Source organism: Calonectris borealis, chromosome W, assembly GCF_964195595.1.
Source record: "Calonectris borealis chromosome W, bCalBor7.hap1.2, whole genome shotgun sequence".
Lineage (NCBI taxonomy): Eukaryota > Metazoa > Chordata > Aves > Procellariiformes > Procellariidae > Calonectris > Calonectris borealis.
The window spans coordinates 55,743,795-55,763,169 of NC_134351.1; the positions used below are offsets into that span (position 1 = coordinate 55,743,795).

At 44.8% G+C, this 19,375-nt stretch overlaps 1 protein-coding gene across 3 annotated transcripts in view; it reads left to right on the forward strand.

Annotated features, from left to right (window-relative positions):
- LOC142074855 (F-BAR domain only protein 2-like) overlaps positions 1-19,375 on the forward strand; it is a 159,467-nt gene that overhangs the window by 36,941 nt on the left and 103,151 nt on the right. For all 3 annotated transcript variants that reach the window (XM_075135765.1, XM_075135766.1, XM_075135767.1), the window contains one exon: positions 7,180-7,284. In XM_075135765.1, coding sequence (XP_074991866.1) covers positions 7,180-7,284 — 105 coding nt within the window. The remainder of the gene's footprint in view (positions 1-7,179; positions 7,285-19,375) is intronic.

Here is a 19,375-nt window from a genome sequence, read left to right on the forward strand (position 1 = left end):
CAGACGTCTGCTGGAAATACCACACGGCAGAGAGGAAACAGTCGAGGAGGTTCCTGGAGTGTGTGGAGGATAACTTCCTGACGCAGCTGGTAAGCGAGCCCACCAGGGGAGATGCCTCGCTTGACCTGCTGTTCACGAACAGAGAAGGGCTGGTGGGAGATGTGGTGGTCGGAGGCCGGCTTGGGCTTAGCGACCATGAAATGGTAGAATTTTCGATACTTGGTGAAGTAAAGAGGGGGGCCAGCAAAACCGCTACCATGGACTTCCGGAGGGCGGACTTTGGCCTGCTCAGGACACTGGTCGAGAGGGTCCCTTGGGAGACGGTCCTGAAGGGCAAAGGGGTCCAGGAAGGCTGGACGTTCTTCAAGAAGGAAGTCTTAAAGGCGCAGGAGCGGGCTGTCCCCATGTGCCGCAAGAAGAACGGGCGGGGAAGTCGACCGGCCTGGCTGAACGGGGAGCTCTGGCTGGGACTCAGGAAAAAAAGGAGAGTTTATCACTTGTGGAAGAAGGGGCAGGCAACTCAAGAAGAGTACAGGGATCTCGTTAGGTCGTGCAGAGAGGAAATTAGAAAGGCAAAAGCCCGGCTAGAACTCAACCTGGCCACTGTCGTGAGAGACAACAAAAAATGCTTTTATAAGTATGTTAATGACAAAAGGAGAGCCAAGGAGAATCTCCATCCTCTATTGGATGCGGGGGGGAACGTTGCCACCAAGGACGAGGAAAAGGCTGAGGTACTCAACGCCTTCTTTGCCTCAGTCTTTAATAGTCAGAGCAGTTATCCTCAGGGTACTCAGCCCCCTGAGCTGGAAGACAGGGACGACGAGCAGGATAAACCCCCCATAATTCAAGAGGATGAAGTTCATGACCTGCTATGCCACCTGGACGTTCACAAGTCTATGGGGCCGGATGGGATCCACCCGAGGGTACTGAGGGAGCTGGCAGAGCAGCTTGCCGAGCCGCTCTCCATCATTTACCAGCAGTCCTGGTTAACTGGGGAGGTCCCGGACGACTGGAGGCTCGCCAATGTGACTCCCATCTACAAGAAGGGCCGGAGGGAGGATCCGGGGAACTACAGACCGGTCAGCCTGACCTCGGTGCCGGGGAAGATCATGGAGCGGTTGGTTTTGAGGGTGCTCACGAGCCATGTCCGGGACAACCAGGGGATCAGGCCCAGTCAGCACGGGTTCATGGAAGGCAGGTCCTGCTTGACCAACCTGATCTCCTTCTATGACCAGGTGACCCGCCTGGTGGATGAGGGAAAGGCAGTGGATGTGGTCTACTTGGACTTCAGTAAGGCCTTTGACACTGTCTCCCACAGCATTCTCCTAGAGAAGCTGGCGGCTCACGGCCTAGACAGGTACACTCTTCGCTGGGTAAAAAACTGGCTGGGCGGCCGAGCCCAGAGAGTTGTGGTGAACGGAGTTAAATCCAGTTGGCGGCCGGTCACGAGCGGTGTTCCCCAGGGCTCAGTACTGGGGCCGGTCTTGTTCAATATCTTCATCAATGATCTGGACGAGGGGATCGAGTGCTCCCTCAGTAAGTTTGCAGACGACACCAAGTTGGGCGGGAGTGTTGATCTGCTCGAGGGTAGGAAGGCTCTGCAGAAGGACCTGGACAGGCTGGATCGATGGCCGAGGCCAATGTATGAGGTTCAACAAGGCCAAGTGCCGGGTCCTGCACTTGCGTTACAACAACCCCAGGCAACGCTACAGGCTTGGGGAAGAGTGGCTGCAAAGCTGCCCGGAGGAAAAGGACCTGGGGGTGCTGGTTGACAGCCAGCTGAACATGAGCCGGCAGTGTGCCCAGGTGGCCAAGAAGGCCAACGGCATCCTGGCCTGTATCAGAAATAGTGTGGCCAGCAGGAGTAGGGAGGTGATCGTGCCCCTGTACTGGGCACTGGTGAGGCCGCACCTCGAATACTGTGTTCCGTTTTGGGCCCCTCACTCCAAGAAGGACATGGAGGTGCTGGAGTGTGTCCAGAGGAGGGCAACGAAGCTGGTGAAGGGCCTGGAGCACAAGCCTTATGAGGAGCGGCTGAGGGAACTGGGGTTGTTTAGTCTGGAGAAGAGGAGGCTGAGGGGAGACCTCATCGCGCTCTACAACTACCTGAAAGGAGGTTGTAGCGAGGTGGGTGTTGGTCTCTTCTGCCAAGTAACTAGCGATAGGACAAGAGGAAATGGCCTCAAGTTGCGCCAAGGGAGGTTTAGATTGGACATTAGAAAAAATTTCTTTACTGAAAGAGTGGTCAGGCCTTGGAACAGGCTGCCCAGGGAAGTGGTGGAGTCACCATCCCTGGAGGTATTTAAAAGACGTGTAGATGAGGCCCTTAGGGACATGGTGTAGTGGGCATGGTGGTGTTGGGTTGACGGTTGGACACGATGATCTTAGAGGTCTTTTCCAACCTCTATGATTCTATGATTCTATGTGCTTTACACCGCAGCCGGGGAGAATGGTCCTACCTGGAGCCTCTGGCAGAAAGCCCCAGGGGAGACTCGAGGTCGACCCTTAGGGTTCTGGAGTCGGGGATACAGAGGATCCGAGGCCCGCTACACTCCAACTGAGAAGGAGATATTGGCAGCATATGAAGGGGTTCGAGCTGCTTCGGAAGTGGTTGGTACTGAAGCACAGCTCCTCCTGGCACCCCGACTGCCGGTGCTGGGCTGGATGTTCAAAGGGAGGGTCCCCTCTACACATCATGCAACCGATGCTACGTGGAGTAAGTGGGTCGCACTGATCACACAACGGGCCCAAATGGGAAACCCCAGTCGCCCAGGAATCTTGGAGGTGATCACGGACTGGCCAGAAGGCAAAGATTTTGGCATATCCCCAGAGGAGGAGGTGACACGTGCTGAAGTGGCCCCACTGTATAACAAACTACCAGAAAACGAGAAGCAATATGCCCTGTTCACTGATGGGTCCTGTTGCCTTGTGGGAAAACATCGGAGGTGGAAAGCTGCTTTATGGAGTCCTATACGCCAAGTTGCAGAAACTGCTGAAGGAGAAGGTGAATCAAGCCAGTTTGCAGAGGTAAAAGCCATCCAGCTGGCCTTGGACATTGCTGAACAAGAAAAATGGCCAGTACTTTATCTCTATACTGACTCATGGATGGTGGCAAATGCCCTGTGGTGGTGGTTGCAGCAGTGGAAGCAGAACAACTGGCAGCGCAGAGGTAAACCCATCTGGGCTGCCGCGTTGTGGCAAGATATTGCTGCCCGAGTAGAGAACCTGGTTGTAAAAGTACGTCACATAGATGCTCACGTACCCAAGAGTCGGGCCACTGAAGAACACCAAAAGAACCAGCAGGTGGACCAGGATGCTAAGATAAGGGTGAATTGTTTATAGCTCCGTGGGCCCATGACGCCTCAGGCCATCAAGGAAGAGATGCAACATATAGATGGGCTCGTGATCGAGGGGTGGACTTAACCATGGACGCTATTGCGCAGGTTATCCATGAATGTGAAACAGGCGCTGCAATCAAGCAAGCCAAGCGAGTAAAGCCTCTCTGGTATGGGGGACGATGGTTGAAATATAAATATGGGGAGGCCTGGCAGATTGATTATATCACACTCCCACCAACCCGCCACGGCAAGCGCTATGTGCTCACCATGGTGGAAGCAACCACCGGATGGCTGGAAACATACCCTGTGCCCCATGCCACTGCCCGGAACACCATCCTGGGCCTTGAAAAGCAAGTCCTATGGCGACATGGCACCCCAGAAAGAATTGAGTCAGACAACGGGACTCATTTCTGAAACACCCTCATAGACACCTGGGCCAAAGAGCACGGCATTGAGTGGGTCTATCACATCCCCTACCATGCACCAGCCTCTGGAAAAATCGAACGATACAACGGACTGCTAAAGACAACGCTGAGGGCAATGGGTGGTGGGACATTCAAGCATTGGGATACACATTTAGCAAAAGCCACCTGGTTAGTCAACACTAGGGGGTCTGTTAATCGAGCTGGCCCTGCCCAATCAAGACTTTTACGTTCTGTAGATGGAGATAAAGTCCCTGTCGTGCACATAAGAAATATGCTGGGGAAGACAGTCTGGGTAACTCCTGCCTCTGGCAAGGGAAAACCCATCCATGGGATTGCTTTTGCTCAAGGACCTGGGTGCACTTGGTGGGTGATGCGAAAGGATGGGGAAGTCTGGTGTGTACCTCAAGGGGATTTGATTTTGGGTGAAAATAGCCAATGAACTGAATTTTATGATATTGTATATCATTATTTCTATGGTTGCTATCAATGGTATAGCAGTGAAAATCACCCAGATTAATGAAGAATGAACTAACTCCAATGAAACCGAGCAAAGTGCAACGATGATAGAACTGAACGAGTGCAGCAGTACCGAAATGAGAACTGGCTTCAGGATGCAACAGCCCAGCACTACACACCATCTTTCTGGCCCTGAAAGACTGTTATGACAGATGGAGCCCGAAGTTGTGGACTAAAAGAACTCAATGGACATTTATATATATTTATGTATATATATGTATGTATATGTATTATATGTATATATGTTTATATTTGTATTATATATGTATATATATAAAAAAGATAGTGGTGGTCAATTGAAAGGTATCGAAAAATGTGAGACCTAAGCATAACGTAAATGGTATGGAATAAGGGGTGGATACTGTCCTGGTTTCGACTGGGATAAGGTTAAATTTCTTCCTAGTGCTGTGTTTTGGATTTAGTATGAGGAGAATGTTGATAACACACTGATGTTTTCAGTTGTTGCTAAGTACCCTCCTAGTCCAAGGACAGCTCCCGTGCCTACTGACTGAGCTAGGTACACAAGATGGGAGGGAACATAATCAGGACAGCCAGCCCAGCTGGCTAATGGGGTATTCCATACCATGTGACGTCATGCTCAGTATATGTACGGTAGGCGTGATCCAGAAAGTACCGATCGCTACTTGGTTATCGGTCAGCGCGGGTGGTGAGCAATTGCATTGTGCATCACTCATTTTGTATATTCTATCATTATTTATTATCATTATTCTCCCTTTTCTGTTCTATTAAACTGTCTTTATCTCAACCCATGAGTTTTTCTCACTCTTACCCTTCCGATTCTCTCCCCGTCCCACTGGGGGGGTGGGGGGAGTGAGTGAGCGGCTGCGTGGTATTTGGCTGCCTGTCAGCCTGTCAGGTTAAACCACGACACTTGTGTAATAATTTCCTGTTGTTCTCTGATATGTTAACTTCTCTATTTATAGTGACTTGACAAAAAAATTCTTGACTGATACTTATTCTTTCAATTACTGTAAATCTGCTAAATAGAGTTCTAGCAATTGCTGCACCTGAGAATAGATGCATAGTGTTTTCAGAAGAGATTACTAGTTAATCATACAATGTTCGTGTGCTTTATCATTTTGTCTGTCTTGCTGAGGAGTTTTTTGTAGATGCTTCAGCACATAACACAATTCTGCTCATGGTTAACCATGATTACAAGAGACAGAGAATGTTTTGTTTGTGTCAAAATCCCATGCATATGGGGTTCAATTACATAATGCTTTACAAAAAGACTTATTTTTTAAGTCTTAACTTGACATTTCCTTCCTTTTCAATGATTAAGTTTGGAATCATCTTATTGCAAAAGCAATCTTAATTCTTTTTAAAACGAGGTGTTCATAGAGCACCTTTTACTTTTGGTATAGTAAATGGTGTTTGGGAATTCCCCTATGTGAATGTGCAAAAGTGAGAATCATGAAGTAAAATTCAGAGCAAGTAACTGATGGGTTTGATACATCCTGTCACGCTGTCCTTAATGCCTGAAGGATCCATATTCTTCATACAGTGAAGTATTTTCAGGCTCTCTTATGCTGGGTTTAGAGGACTGCATGAGCAAGATCTGCTTAAGCTTTCTCTGTAACTGGAAAAATGGAACTGTAGCTTTGATTCCCCTTCCGTTGAAGTCCTGGTTGATGTTTCCCCAAGTGAACAAGTGCTAACACTATACTGTTACTCATGATTTTCAGTTATTTTTCTCTTGGAAATCGCAGAATATATCTTTCCAGAGGTCATCTTTATATTAATGTTTGAAAGTGGTCAGATTTACAAGTCATTGCAAGTGAGAAATAGTTTCCATTTTACTGTGGGACCGATGAAATTCATTTGAAAGAGGGGAGGAAAGCTATCCGGAACTAGTACAAATAGTAAATATACAACTGTCTTGACTGATGTCATTAACAATTCAGAAATACTTTTGAGTTACAACTGATGGGAAATTTCAATGAGATAAAGCAGGCATGTTGAACACAGAAGCTAGAAAAAAGCTGATGTTCAAGGCAAATAATTTTTATTTTAATTGGCTTTTAACTTGGAAATAGCAAGAATATCAAAGTTTTGAAAAACTTCATCTCATGTTTGTCATGCTGTAAACTTTGAAAATAACTTTTTCTCTACCAAAAACAATCACTTCATTCAATTTTGTTGTCCGTGTAATATTGGGATTCTCCTGTATTTCTTTTTGTCTTTTAAGAATATTAAGCCCACAAAAAGAACATTTTGGTTTATTAGCAACAAATAATGAAACAAATCAATAAATTATAAAGCCAAACAAGGACTATTATAAACAACTCTGAGCTGCATAAATCTGGCCGTCCATATGTTCTGCATTAGCTTCACTTTCAAATATCTCTTAATCTTAAAATTTCCATTGACGTAACACCTGTACTTTTGAATGTCTTTTCCCTTACATTTCTTCCTTCACTTCTAACAGAGAACTGCACCACCTTGTGTTTTTTACCTTTAACTCTTTCAGAATTGCACTAATAACTGCTCTGTATTCCAACCCTGCTTTCTTCCTGCTTTTCTGTTGCAGATCTAAATATTTGACATGAGCTAATCAGTTAACTTCAGCAATACAAATTTTAAAATATTTATTTCAAAACAGGTATAAGTTAGTCATTGCTGATAAGGGGAAGGAATTTAAAAGAGGTAATTGCTTTGTTACCTTTTTATGTGGTTTATGTATAGCTTTAAATAGAAATCTCTAATGGCTTGACTCAGAGTTATTTGGTGGTGAAATTTTGTTATGACACTTCACTGTTTTGATATGCCCCTGAATATTTTTATAGGTCATCCTAGGCTTTCTTTTAATAGTGACTTTAAAAGCCTTGGATCAGATTGGATGTGTGACATTTGACACTTTTTTTTGTACTAATCTATAGGCAGCAGTTAAATCGAAAAAAGCTACAGATACCTATAAACTATATGTGGAGAAATATGCTGCGGTTAAATCTGGTTTTGAACAGAAAATGACAGAAACTGCACAGGTAAGTGTTATGTTAAATGAGTTACCTTTAAAATAGATTAATATGTTCTATTTTATCTGTGTGAAGATATCTGAAATCAAAGCTTTTGAAAAATTGGTTCAAGATAGAATGACCTCCATTGGAAATTGATATGAACAATAATGTCAGAAGTAATATGTTTGAAGGGCAAACATTGACCATGTATGTTGTGATGGCAGTGTCCTTGAATGACACAGTTGAACACTAGCATTCTAGAAAGACTTTTTGAAGAAATTTTTAGGAAGAAAACAAAATGAACTTTTGGAAGTATTGTAGATGCATTGTTATCATGCTGCAAATCCTGTGAATTGCTGGAGAGCCAGAACTCACTCATAAGAGTTTTAAAACTGGGATCCATCATGGTTTTTTTCATTATCATTCTGGCAAAACACTTCAGTAACAGCTTGTTAAAGTGTCTTTCCAGGGTTTATCTGAGGTGGTCAAAAGCCCCTACATCTATTCAAATTTCTGTTTTTTTTTTAAAAAGATGTTTTAATCTGTATTTCAGAGGATATTAAGTTCTCTGTATGATTGTACATGCTGCTGATTGTTATGTTTTAAAGTTTCTTTTTCAAATCTGTTGATAGCAGACTTTTTTCCACTGCCCCAGATTTCAAAAAGCAAACCTCACTGTTTCTGCTTTTAGTAGTAATATTTAGTTGAGGACTGGTTGGCATATTTATTTGTATTTGTTTCTTGGTTTAGTAAAGCTTTTACAAGATAGGAATTTTCTTTTTGGTTGAAGATTCTTTGCTCTCTTCCTTAGTTTCAAAGATTAATTTGTAGTCCTAGATGGAATTATTAGGGAGATTCAGTCATACTTGTATTATTAACGTAGAAGTGGAAAAGTGTTAGGGTTTTCCTTAACTCCTTGGAAATTAAGATTTTACAGTATGGGGATTATGTAGGCTGACATGTAAAAAGCTGCCCTGTCCTAAACTATAAACTGCTTTCCTACTTTGAAAACTTCATTAGAACTTGATCTAGTTCATCTCTGAATAGATACTCAACACAGCTGTTACAGAAAGGGTACCAAATATATCACGTACCAGAACTCTTCCCTCCCACCCACCCCTCCAGTCCAGGCATTTGTGACAAAGAAGTGCCCAGGCATGCTACTGCAAAATTCTGCCTTTAATGTGACTGTTACATTAAGAGTCTTGACATTTTTTCGTTGAAGAGTTCACAGTAGACATCTTATTGTGCAGTATCCTAACTAGGTTCTGGTTGGAGGAGCTGTATTCCCTATGCTTTTCTTTTCAGTTTGAGTTAAATTTGGTTAAGTACATTATTTTTCTCTCATTTTAAAAATATGTGTGACTCTTAAATGCTTTTTTTTTGTTGTGTAGTGTAAGACAGTGATGATTGCAGTTATTCAATGGTATAAAAAGGCTTTATTTAAAAGAAAAAAAATGACCAAGAAAATTAATGTGTACCATGGTCTGGGTTATAAGGCCTGTTGTACTTCTCTCTGGTGTGTGAAGCAGTGTTTTCAATATATGTTTTAAATTAGTATTGTTGTCAAAACCAGCAGTTGTCCTTTTTCCATGCTTCTTTGTCAAGTATTTGTGCGAGGAACTACCTTGTAGAACTAATCCAACTAAAATTAATGTGTTAAGGAAGGTTGGCTTTAACCCAGAAGACACCTGAGGTTTGGTTTATTGAGAGATCACACAAGCATTTGTATTGGCGCAAAGAAAGAAGCAATGTGGTACTAAGGGTAGAGACTTGCGTCTTTAAGCTGACTTAGAGTGTGTGACACCTGGCATGGACTTACTTAAATGTCTGTCCACTTTATACATTTATATCTCTTGCCTTAGCATTTTGTCTCTCTGTCCTGGTTCCGGCTGGGACAGAGTTAACTTTCTTCCCAGTAGCTGGGGGGGGTGCTGTGTTTTGGGTTTGGTATGAGAGGAGCGTTGATGGCCCATTGATGCTTTGGTTGTTGCTGGGTGGTGCTTGCACCAGGGACTTTTCGGCCTCCCATGCTCTGCCAAGTGCAGGGGAAGTTGGCAGGGGGGGAGCATAGCCAGGGCTGTTGACCCAGCTGGCCAATGGGGTATTCTATACCATGTGACAACATGCTCAGTATAAAAACTAGGGGTGGGGGGGCTCTCGCGGTTCGGGACATGCGGTCGGCGGGTGGTGAGCAGTTGCATTGTGCATCACCTGCTTTGTATATTCTGTTATTGTTGCTGTTATCATTGTTATTATTACTGTTCTACTTTCTTTGATTTCAATTATTAAACTGTTTTTACCTCAACCCGTGAGTTTTCCTACTTTTGCCCTCCTGATTCTCTCCCCCATCCCACCGGAGGAGGGGGGTGAGTGAGCGGCTGCGTGGTGTTTAGTTGCTGGCTGGGGTTAAACCACGACAGTCCTTTTTGGCGCTCAACATGGGGCTGCGAAGGGTTGAGATAACAACAGATTAACTAGAGCGTATTAAGGAATCTATATCTGTTAACAGTTGCTGGTCACAATATTGATTCGTCTGTTCTCGATATTAATTTATCTGATCTGCACCATGCTCTTGTTTTTGCTGTACCTGTTAAAGATTGGAGTTGGGTTTTGTAGTCTGCTGTGCTCTGCAGTGATTAGTGATGTTTTCCCTGGGAGATTTCTTATTAAATCACTGGCATTGGGGGTTATTTGGTATTTGGGATTTGTAATGAAGCCGTTACTGTATTTCGGGTACCACCTCATGGAGACCATTAGCAATTATACCTCTTCCTCTGAGAGGTTTTTTATGGAGGAAATAGAGAATGGCACCCTCACTACCTTCCTCTATGATGTCATCTCCTGCGTTAAAATAACTTGTCAGTACCTTGAACATCCCTGGGTAGTTAAGATACATCTATTGGTATTCCTTGGGAATATTGTTTCGGTTTTGGCCAAGGTTAATAAGCAATTTAAGAATACCACCCAGAGATCTGCTCCAAGGCTGGATAGTTATGAGTGGCAGGGCGAGTGGGATAGCGTGGGCAAATGCCTAGGATGGTGGGCACCCCCCGTGTTTTGGAACTTCACCCCTGAGCAAGTGCAGAATCCTGAAAAATTAGTAGAATATTTGGAAAAAGTATGCTGTCACCCTGGCCATTCTAGGGAGACACAAATCACTACAATGTGCTGGGGCCTGGCCCACGCCTACCGAGCCCTGTTCAAAATTATTCAGAACCCTTAAGGGGAACAAAAGGTCTCTGCATCTGAAGACAAAGCAACAGGCCCTGTGGCTACCCCACCCCCCACGGCAGGCAGGGCGGCTACTCCGCCCCCTGCGACAGGGAACCAACCCATGCTGGTATCAGTCTCCCCTATACAAAAAAGAAAACACACAAGAAAATCAGCTCGTTTAGTAAGGGATGAAGATGAACCAGGGCCATCACGAGAACAGGAGGAGAAGGAGGCAGAACCCGTAAATGAGATGGTAACCACCCGATCCCTATCCCTGAGTGAGCTGCGAGATATGCGAAAAGACTTCAGCCGTCGTCCAGGCGAGCACATCGTCACCTGGCTGCTCCGATGCTGGGATAACGGGGCCAGTAGCCTGGAATTAGAGGGTAGGGAAGCCAAGCAGCTGGGATCCCTTGCTAGGGAAGGGGGCATTGACAAAGCAATTGGACAAGGGGCACAAGTCCTCAGCCTCTGGAGGCGACTGCTGTCAGGCGTGAAGGAAAGGTATCCCTTCAAGGAAGATGTTATATGCCACCCAGGCAAGTGGACCACCATGGAGAGAGGTATCCAGTACCTGAGGGAATTAGCCGTGCTGGAGGTGATTTATGATGTCCTGAACAATGAGCAGTTATCCAAAGACCCAGATGAAGTCCAGTGCACCCGACCCATGTGGCGGAAGTTTGTACGGAGCGCACCAGCGTCACATGCAAACTCATTGGCAGTAATGACCTGGAAAGACGGAGAGGAACAAACGGTGGATGAATTGGCTGGCCAACTCCAGCAATATGAAGAAAGTCTCTCTTCCTCCCTACGGGCCTGCGTCTCTGCTGTGGAGAAACTGCCAGCAACTCAAAGAGGATATGTCCTACTCCCCACCTGCACGGGCCAGTATCTCAGCCATTAGGAGCAAGCGTCCCTCTGCTCAAGAGAGGAGATGTCGTGGGTACACACCCCAGGGCACCCTGTGGTTTTACCTGCGTGACCACGGAGAGGACATGAGGAAGTGGGATGGAAAACCTACCTCGACCCTAGAGGCACGGGTATGTGAGTTGCAAGGAAAAACAACCACAAAAGGGGGTTCTCCCAGGAAAAATGCTGCTCCAGTCTCCAGTGAGCAGTTCCCCAGACAGAGTAGAAGGGCTGATTCCACTTCTGATCGTAATAAAGGGACTTCTGATTCGTACTTACAGGAAGTGGGTACCGAATACGATGACCAGAACTAGAGGGGCCCTGCCTCCGGCCAGGTGGAGGAAAGGGACAACCGGGTTTACTGGACTGTATGGACCCTTCAGTTGTGGGGTTGCTGAGGGTCGAAGAACAGCAGGTACCAATTGCTACCACAGCAGTGCACCGGCGGCAATATCGCACCAACCGAGACTCCCTGATCCCTATCCATGAGCTGATTCGTCGACTGGAGAGCCAAGGAGTGATCAGCAAGACTCGCTCACCCTTTAACAGTCCCATATGGCCAGTGCGAAAGAACAATGGAGAGTGGAGACTAACAGTAGACTATCGTGGCCTGAACAAAGTCACGCCGCCACTGAGTGCTGCCGTGCCGGACATGCTAGAACTCCAATACGAACTGGAGTCAAAGGCAGCCAAGTGGTACGCCACAATTGATATCGCTAAGGCGTTTTTCACAATCCCTTTGGCAGCAGAGTGCAGGCCACAGTTTGCTTTCACTTGGAGGGGTGTCCAATACACCTGGAACCGACTGCCCCAGGGCTGGAAACACAGCCCTACCATTTGCCATGGACTGATCCACACCGCACTGGAACAGGGTGAGGCTCCAGAACACCTGCAGTACATTGATGACATCATCGTATGGGGCAACACAGCAGAAGTAGTTTTTGAGAAAGGGGAGAGAATAGTCCAAATGCTTCTGAAGGCCGGTTTTGCCATAAAACAAAGTAAGGTCAAGGGACCTGCACAGGAGATCCAGTTTTTAGGAATAAAATGGCAAGATGGACGTCGTCAGATCCCAATGGATGTGATCAACAAAATAACAGCCATGTCCCCACCAACTAGCAAAAGGGAAACACAAGCTTTCTTAGGCGTTGTGGGCTTTTGGAGAATGCATATTCCAGATTACAGTCAGATCGTAAGCCCTCTCTATCAAGTGACCAGGAAGAAGAACGATTTCAAATGGGGCCCTGAACAAGGCCAGCCTTTGAAGAAATTAAACGGGAGATGCAGTAGCCCTTGGGCCAGTCCGGGCAGGACAAGATGTGAAGAATGTGCTCTACACCGCAGCCGGGGAGAATGGCCCTACCTGGAGCCTCTGGCAGAAAGCACCAGGGGAGACTCGAGGTCGACCCTTAGGGTTCTGGAGTCGGGGATACAGAGGATCCGAGGCCCGCTACACTCCAACTGAGAAGGAGATATTGGCAGCATATGAAGGGGTTCGAGCTGCTTCGGAAGTGGTTGGTACTGAAGCACAGCTCCTCCTGGCACCCCGACTGCCGGTGCTGGGCTGGATGTTCAAAGGGAGGGTCCCCTCTACACATCATGCAACCGATGCTACGTGGAGTAAGTGGGTCGCACTGATCACACAACGGGCCCGAATAGGAAACCCCAGTCGCCCAGGAATCTTGGAAGTGATCACGGAGTGGCCAGAAGGCAAAGATTTCGGAATATCGGAGGAGGTGACGCGTGCTGAAGAGGCCCCACTGTATAACAAACTACCAGAAAACGAGAAGCAATATGCCCTGTTCACTGATGGGTCCTGTCGCCTTGTGGGAAAGCATCAGAGGTGGAAGGCTGCTTTATGGAGTCCTATACGACAAGTCGCAGAAACTGCTGAAGGAGAAGGTGAATCGAGCCAGTTTGCAGAGGTGAAAGCCATCCAGCTGGCCTTGGACATTGCTGAACGAGAAAAATGGCCAGTACTTTATCTCTATACTGACTCATGGATGGTGGCAAATGCCCTGTGGGGGTGGTTGCAGCAGTGGAAGCAGAACAACTGGCAGCGCAGAGGTAAACCCATCTGGGCTGCCGCGTTGTGGCAAGATATTGCTGCCCAGGTAGAGAACCTGGTTGTATAAGTACGTCACGTAGATGCTCACGTACCCAAGAGTCGGGCCACTGAAGAACACCAAAAGAACCAGCAGGTGGACCAGGATGCTAAGATAAGGGTGAATTGTTTATAGCTCCGTGGGCCCATGACGCCTCAGGCCATCAAGGAAGAGATGCAACATATAGATGGGCTCGTGATCGAGGGGTGGACTTAACCATGGACGCTATTGCGCAGGTTATCCATGAATGTGAAACAGGCGCTGCAATCAAGCAAGCCAAGCGAGTAAAGCCTCTCTGGTATGGGGGACGATGGTTGAAATATAAATATGGGGAGGCCTGGCAGATTGATTATATTACACTCCCACCAACCTGCCACGGCAAGCGCTATGTGCTCACCATGGTGGAAGCAACCACCGGCTGGCTGGAAACATACCCTGTGCCCCATGCCACTGCCCGGAACACCATCCTGGGCCTTGAAAAACAAGTCCTATGGCGACATGGCACCCCAGAAAGAATTGAGTCAGACAACGGGACTCATTTCCGAAACACCCTCATAGACACCTGGGCCAAAGAGCACGGCATTGAGTGGGTCTATCACATCCCCTACCATGCACCAGCCTCTGGGAAAATCGAACGATACAATGGACTGCTAAAGACTACGCTGAGAGCAATGGGTGGTGGGACATTCAAGCATTGGGATACACATTTAGCAAAAGCCACCTGGTTAGTCAACACCAGGGGATCTGTCACTCAAGCTGGCCCTGCCCAATCAAAATTCTTACGTTCTGTAGATGGAGATAAAGTCCCTGTCGTGCACATAAGAAATATGCTGGGGAAGACAGTCTGGGTTACTCCTGCCTCTGGCAAGGGAAAACCCATCCGTGGGATTGCTTTTGCTCAGGGACCTGGGTGCACTTGGTGGATAATGCAAAAGGATGGGGAAGTCCGGTGTGTACCTCAAGGGGATTTGATTTTGGGTGAAAATAGCCAATGACCTGAATTGTATGATGTTAAGTACTATATAATACTGTACGTCATCACTTCCATGGTTGCTATATGTCATATCAATGGTATTGCAGTAAGAATCACCCAGGTTAATGAAGAATGAACTCTGATGAAACCGAGCAAAGTGCAACTATGATAGAACCGGACGAGCGCAGCAATACTGAAATGAGAACTGTCTTCAGGATGCAACAATCCAACACCACACACCATCTCTCCTGCCCTGAAAGACTGTTATGACAGATGGAGCCCAAAGTCATGGACTAAATTAACTCAGTGGACATTTTAGAGGGATGTCCCATAGACTAAGGGAATGATATCTGCGCGTATATATCAAAAGTCAGGAAAAGTGGTGATGATTAATTGGGATGTATTGGAAAACGTGAGACCTAGGCATGACGTAGATGGTATAGAATAAGGGGTGGATACTGTCCTGGTTTTGGCGGGGACAGAGTTAACTTTCTTCCTAGTAGCTGGGGTGGGGTGCTGTGTTTTGGGATTGGTATGAGAGGAGCCTTGATGGCCCATTGGTGTTTTGGTTGTTGCTGGGTGGTGCTTGTGCTCGGGACTCCCATGCTATGCCAAGTGCAGGGGAAGCTGGAGGTGGGGGAGCATAGCCAGGGCGGTTGACCCAGCTGGCCAGTGGAGTATTTTTCCTGGTTTCGTCTGGGATAGAGTTAAATTTCTTCCTTGTGCTGTGTTTTGGATTTAGTATGAGGAGAATGTTGATAACACACTGATGTTTTCAGTTGTTGCTAAGTACCCTGCTAGTCAAGGACATTCAGCTTCCATGCTCTGGAAGAGGCTGGGAGGGAGCATAGCTGGGACAGCTGGCCCAGCTGGCCAACGGGGTATTCCATACCATGTGATGTCATGCTCAGTATATGAATGGTAGGCGTGTTCCAGGAAGTAGCGATCGCTACTTGGTTATCGGTCAGCACGAGTGGTGAGCAATTGCATTGTGCATCACTCATTTTGTATATTCTATCATTATCATCATCATCACCACCATAATTATTATTATTATTATTAATTTCCCTTCCTTTTCTCTTCTATTAAACTGTCTTTATTGCAACTCCCGAGTGTTCTCTCTCTTACCCTTCTGATTCTCTCCACGTCCCACTAGGTGTTGGGGGGGAGTGAGCGAGTGGCTGTGTGGTGTTTGGCTGCCTGCCGAGTTAAACCGCGACAGTATTCTATACCATGTGACATCATGCTCAGTATAAAAACCGGGTTGGCGGGGGGAGCTCTCCCCGTTCGCGACACGTGGTCGGCAAACAGTTGCATTGTGCATCGCCTGCTTTGTATATTGTGTTATTGTTATTGTTCTCATTTTTATTATTACTGTTCTACTTTGTTTTACTTCCATTATTAAACTGTTTTTATCTCATCCCGTATGTTTTCCTACTTGTGCCTTCCTGATTCTCTCCCCCATCCTACCGGAGTTGGGGGATGAGCGAGCGGCTGCGTGGGGTTTAGTTGCTGGCTGGGGTGAAACCACGACACTCTCTCACTGTAACTTACGATATTTGTTATCCCTAGGCACTTTGATTGGGATTAGCATTGGCATGTGTGATTCCAGTCATTTGAGAATTTTGGGACTAGGCAATTTTTTTAAAATTTAATGTATCTTAAAACAATTTTTAGAAAGAAGTATAATATAATAGTAACAAAAGAATCTTTACCATTTAAGTGTAACATTCCTCTTGGATAGTTTCCACAAATAAGGTGGAAGCAAACCGACATGTGAACACATGCTGCTGTTACCCAAAATGGTAACTTTTTTGCAGTGTTCCTGTTAATACCCGACCTGAGCTGGCTTTGATGCCCAGTAACTCCAGCCAGCAACTAAGCCCCACACAGCCGCTCACTCACTCTCCGTTGGTGGGATGAGGGAGAGAATCGGAAGGGTAAAAGCGAGAAAACTCGTGGGTTGAGATACGACAGTTTAATAGGGAAAGCAAAAGCCACACACGCAAGCAAAGCAAAACAAGGAATTCATTCACTACTTCCCATGGGCAGGCAGGTGTTCAGCCATCTCCAGGAAAGCAGGGCTCCATCACGCATAACGGTTACTTGGGAAGACAAACGCCATCACTCCGAACATCCCCCCCTTCCTTCTTCTTCCCCCAGCTTTGTATACTGAGCATGACGCCATATAGAATGGAATATCCCTTTGGTCAGTTGGGGTCAGCTTTCCCGGCTGTGTCCCCTCCCAACTCCTTGTACACCCCCAGCCTGCTCGCTGGTGGGGTGGGGTGAGAAGCAGAAAAGGCCTTGACTGTGTGTAAGCACTGCCCAGCAGTAACGAAAACATCCCTGTATTATCAACACTGTTTCCAGCACAAATCCAAAACATAGCCCCATAGTAGCTACTGTGAAGAAAATTAACTCTATCCCAGCCAAAACCAGCACATGTAACTATTGTAGTTGCTCAGTAAGTGTTCCAGTAACTTCGTCATTGTGCGGTATGTATAATTTGTAGTGCAGCCTGACTTTTGCTGTAGATGCCACCTTTTGATACAAAGATATCAAGTAATACCAGAAAAATACTTAACTGTTCCATTGATTTGTTTCAACCAATATACAAGCGTGACTCTTCTGGATCTATCTAGAATAACTGAAGAAGTTCCTACTCGTGTTTGTTATTTACCTTGCTCTGGAAGTTACTGAACACCCACTGAAATAGATCCTGTGAATGCTTCTGATCCACTTCAGAGCAAGTTCAGTCAGGTTGCTTTAAATCTTTAGTCTCACAAAAGCTGTCTGCTGTTTATTCCTTACCGTACAAGAAAGAGACTGTGTTTATAGCAGTTGACTTATTGCTCTCTGAAACAATAAGAAAAAATTTAACAAATATGACTTTAATAAACTGGCCTTGGTAAAATCGCACTGCAAACTTGTCACCAATGAGCAAGCAAGCTGTGAGTAATCAAAAGGAGTTCTTTTTTAGAACGGACAGAAGATAAACATGAAGAGTATTTTAAATGGATTTTATTGTCAGTGAAGTAGTGAAGGAAAATGTAGGGGCTTTCAGCAAGTAAATTAGCTGGGCTTTTCATAATGTCTTAAAAAAACTTCATTTGAGCAATTCACTACAACAAAAGAATGAAAAAAGTAAGTTTATTTTGTATCTAGAGACAGAATATGAAGATGCATTTTGTTCAGCTTTATTTGTGTTATTAGGTAGGCATTAGGTGTTTAAACCAGGCTGAGATGTAGAGAGAGAAAAAAAATCTTTTTACTATACCGGATGTTACAGCTGGGAAAATGTGACCTTGCTTTTGGGCTATTTGTTTTGTTTTGCAATACAGAAATGATACAAATTTACCTCTCACTACAAACCACACTTGTATAAATAACCTTAGTTCCTTAACTGCAACAACCCTTTTACTCACAATTTAAATTTTCACTTAATGTGATAATGGACACCTGGAAACTCTTAATACCTTCCACAGCTATCCATATTGGAAATGAAAATTGGAATTCTGCCAGTATCCTATCTGTGGAATTTGTTTTAAGTATAATGGTGTAGCTGCATCTAGAGTTTGGTTGCAGGGGGGCTACTTTAAAGATGATGCGGTAGGAAAAATAACAACACTCGTGAATATGTGGAAGCCCACTTCTGAAACAATCGCACCCTAGATTATTTTAATTTGGAGTACATTTCACTTGAAATATACTAATTCTGAAAACAAAATAAATGAGCAGTGTGAACATTCTCAGCTGTTTCAGTGCAAAACCAGTTGGCTTAACTTAAATCTGTCTTAGGCTGTTCAGATAAAATTTTTCTGAGGACGCGAACACCTTGAATTGTTGTGGCTTTATTCTAGGTGATCATGTAGTAATGTCCTCACTTAACTGTCCTCTTTTCTCACTTAAACTCCACCAATCCTGTTGCATAAATTTTACATATTTTTCCTTTTTTGTAATTTACTATCTTAGCTGCAGTTATCAAAGTGACGTGGCTTGTGATACGTGATTTTGAGAGGTTGAATTTAGAAACATGATCTTCCTAATCTTAAATTGCAAGTTATGGGTTTTTTTCTGCAATAAACATGGAAGGTTTTTTTGTGATTAAAGACGTAGGAAAATATAATTCACTTTGTTGTTTAGATATTGGATTTAGCAGAAATTCTTCATGTTGAAAGATTTTCTGAGTAAAACTATAGTTGTATAATACAATTGCTATGCACTTGTTAAGAAAACATGTCTCATTTGCCAGTTATTCCTCCTTTTTAGAAGCTTTTTTTATAATCGCATAGCACAGTCAGCTATTGGAATGGATCAAATAGCTGAAGGTGCTAAGTTATTCTTTGAAAGTTCTTCTGTCTTAACTAGAACTGAGTGGAGTTGACTGGATAACTTTGCTGCTGAGCAGTCTGCATATAAATAAAGTTCAAGAATTAGTAATAATTCTTCACATTTTAAAACTTACAGGAAAATGTACATGTTTATAAAAAGGAATAACGCTTACTTAAATTGTGTATGCTGAGTTGGATAGATAAAGATCCTGTTGATGATTTTTTATTTTTATTGTAGCTTAAAATGCTAAGAATTGGCTTGCATTTGTTGGGTCATTAACATTACAGATTAATTTCATCTTTTCAAAATGGTCTGTTCTTTCAAAAGTGAAAGTAAACAATATGGTTAATGATTATATCTGTGATATGAATGATGTCGTTGTATTATAGTACCTAGATAGCTTTAGTCTTTGATCAGACCCCTTTGTGTTATGTACTGTACAAGGCCAAGATGGCTTCTACTTCAAAGACTTTAAATCTTAAGTATAAAACAATAAACAAGAAATAAGGAAACAATCGAGAGGAGGGGGTTGCTGTCCACTGACATAAGAGACAAAAAAAAAAAAAATCTCTGAATGGCC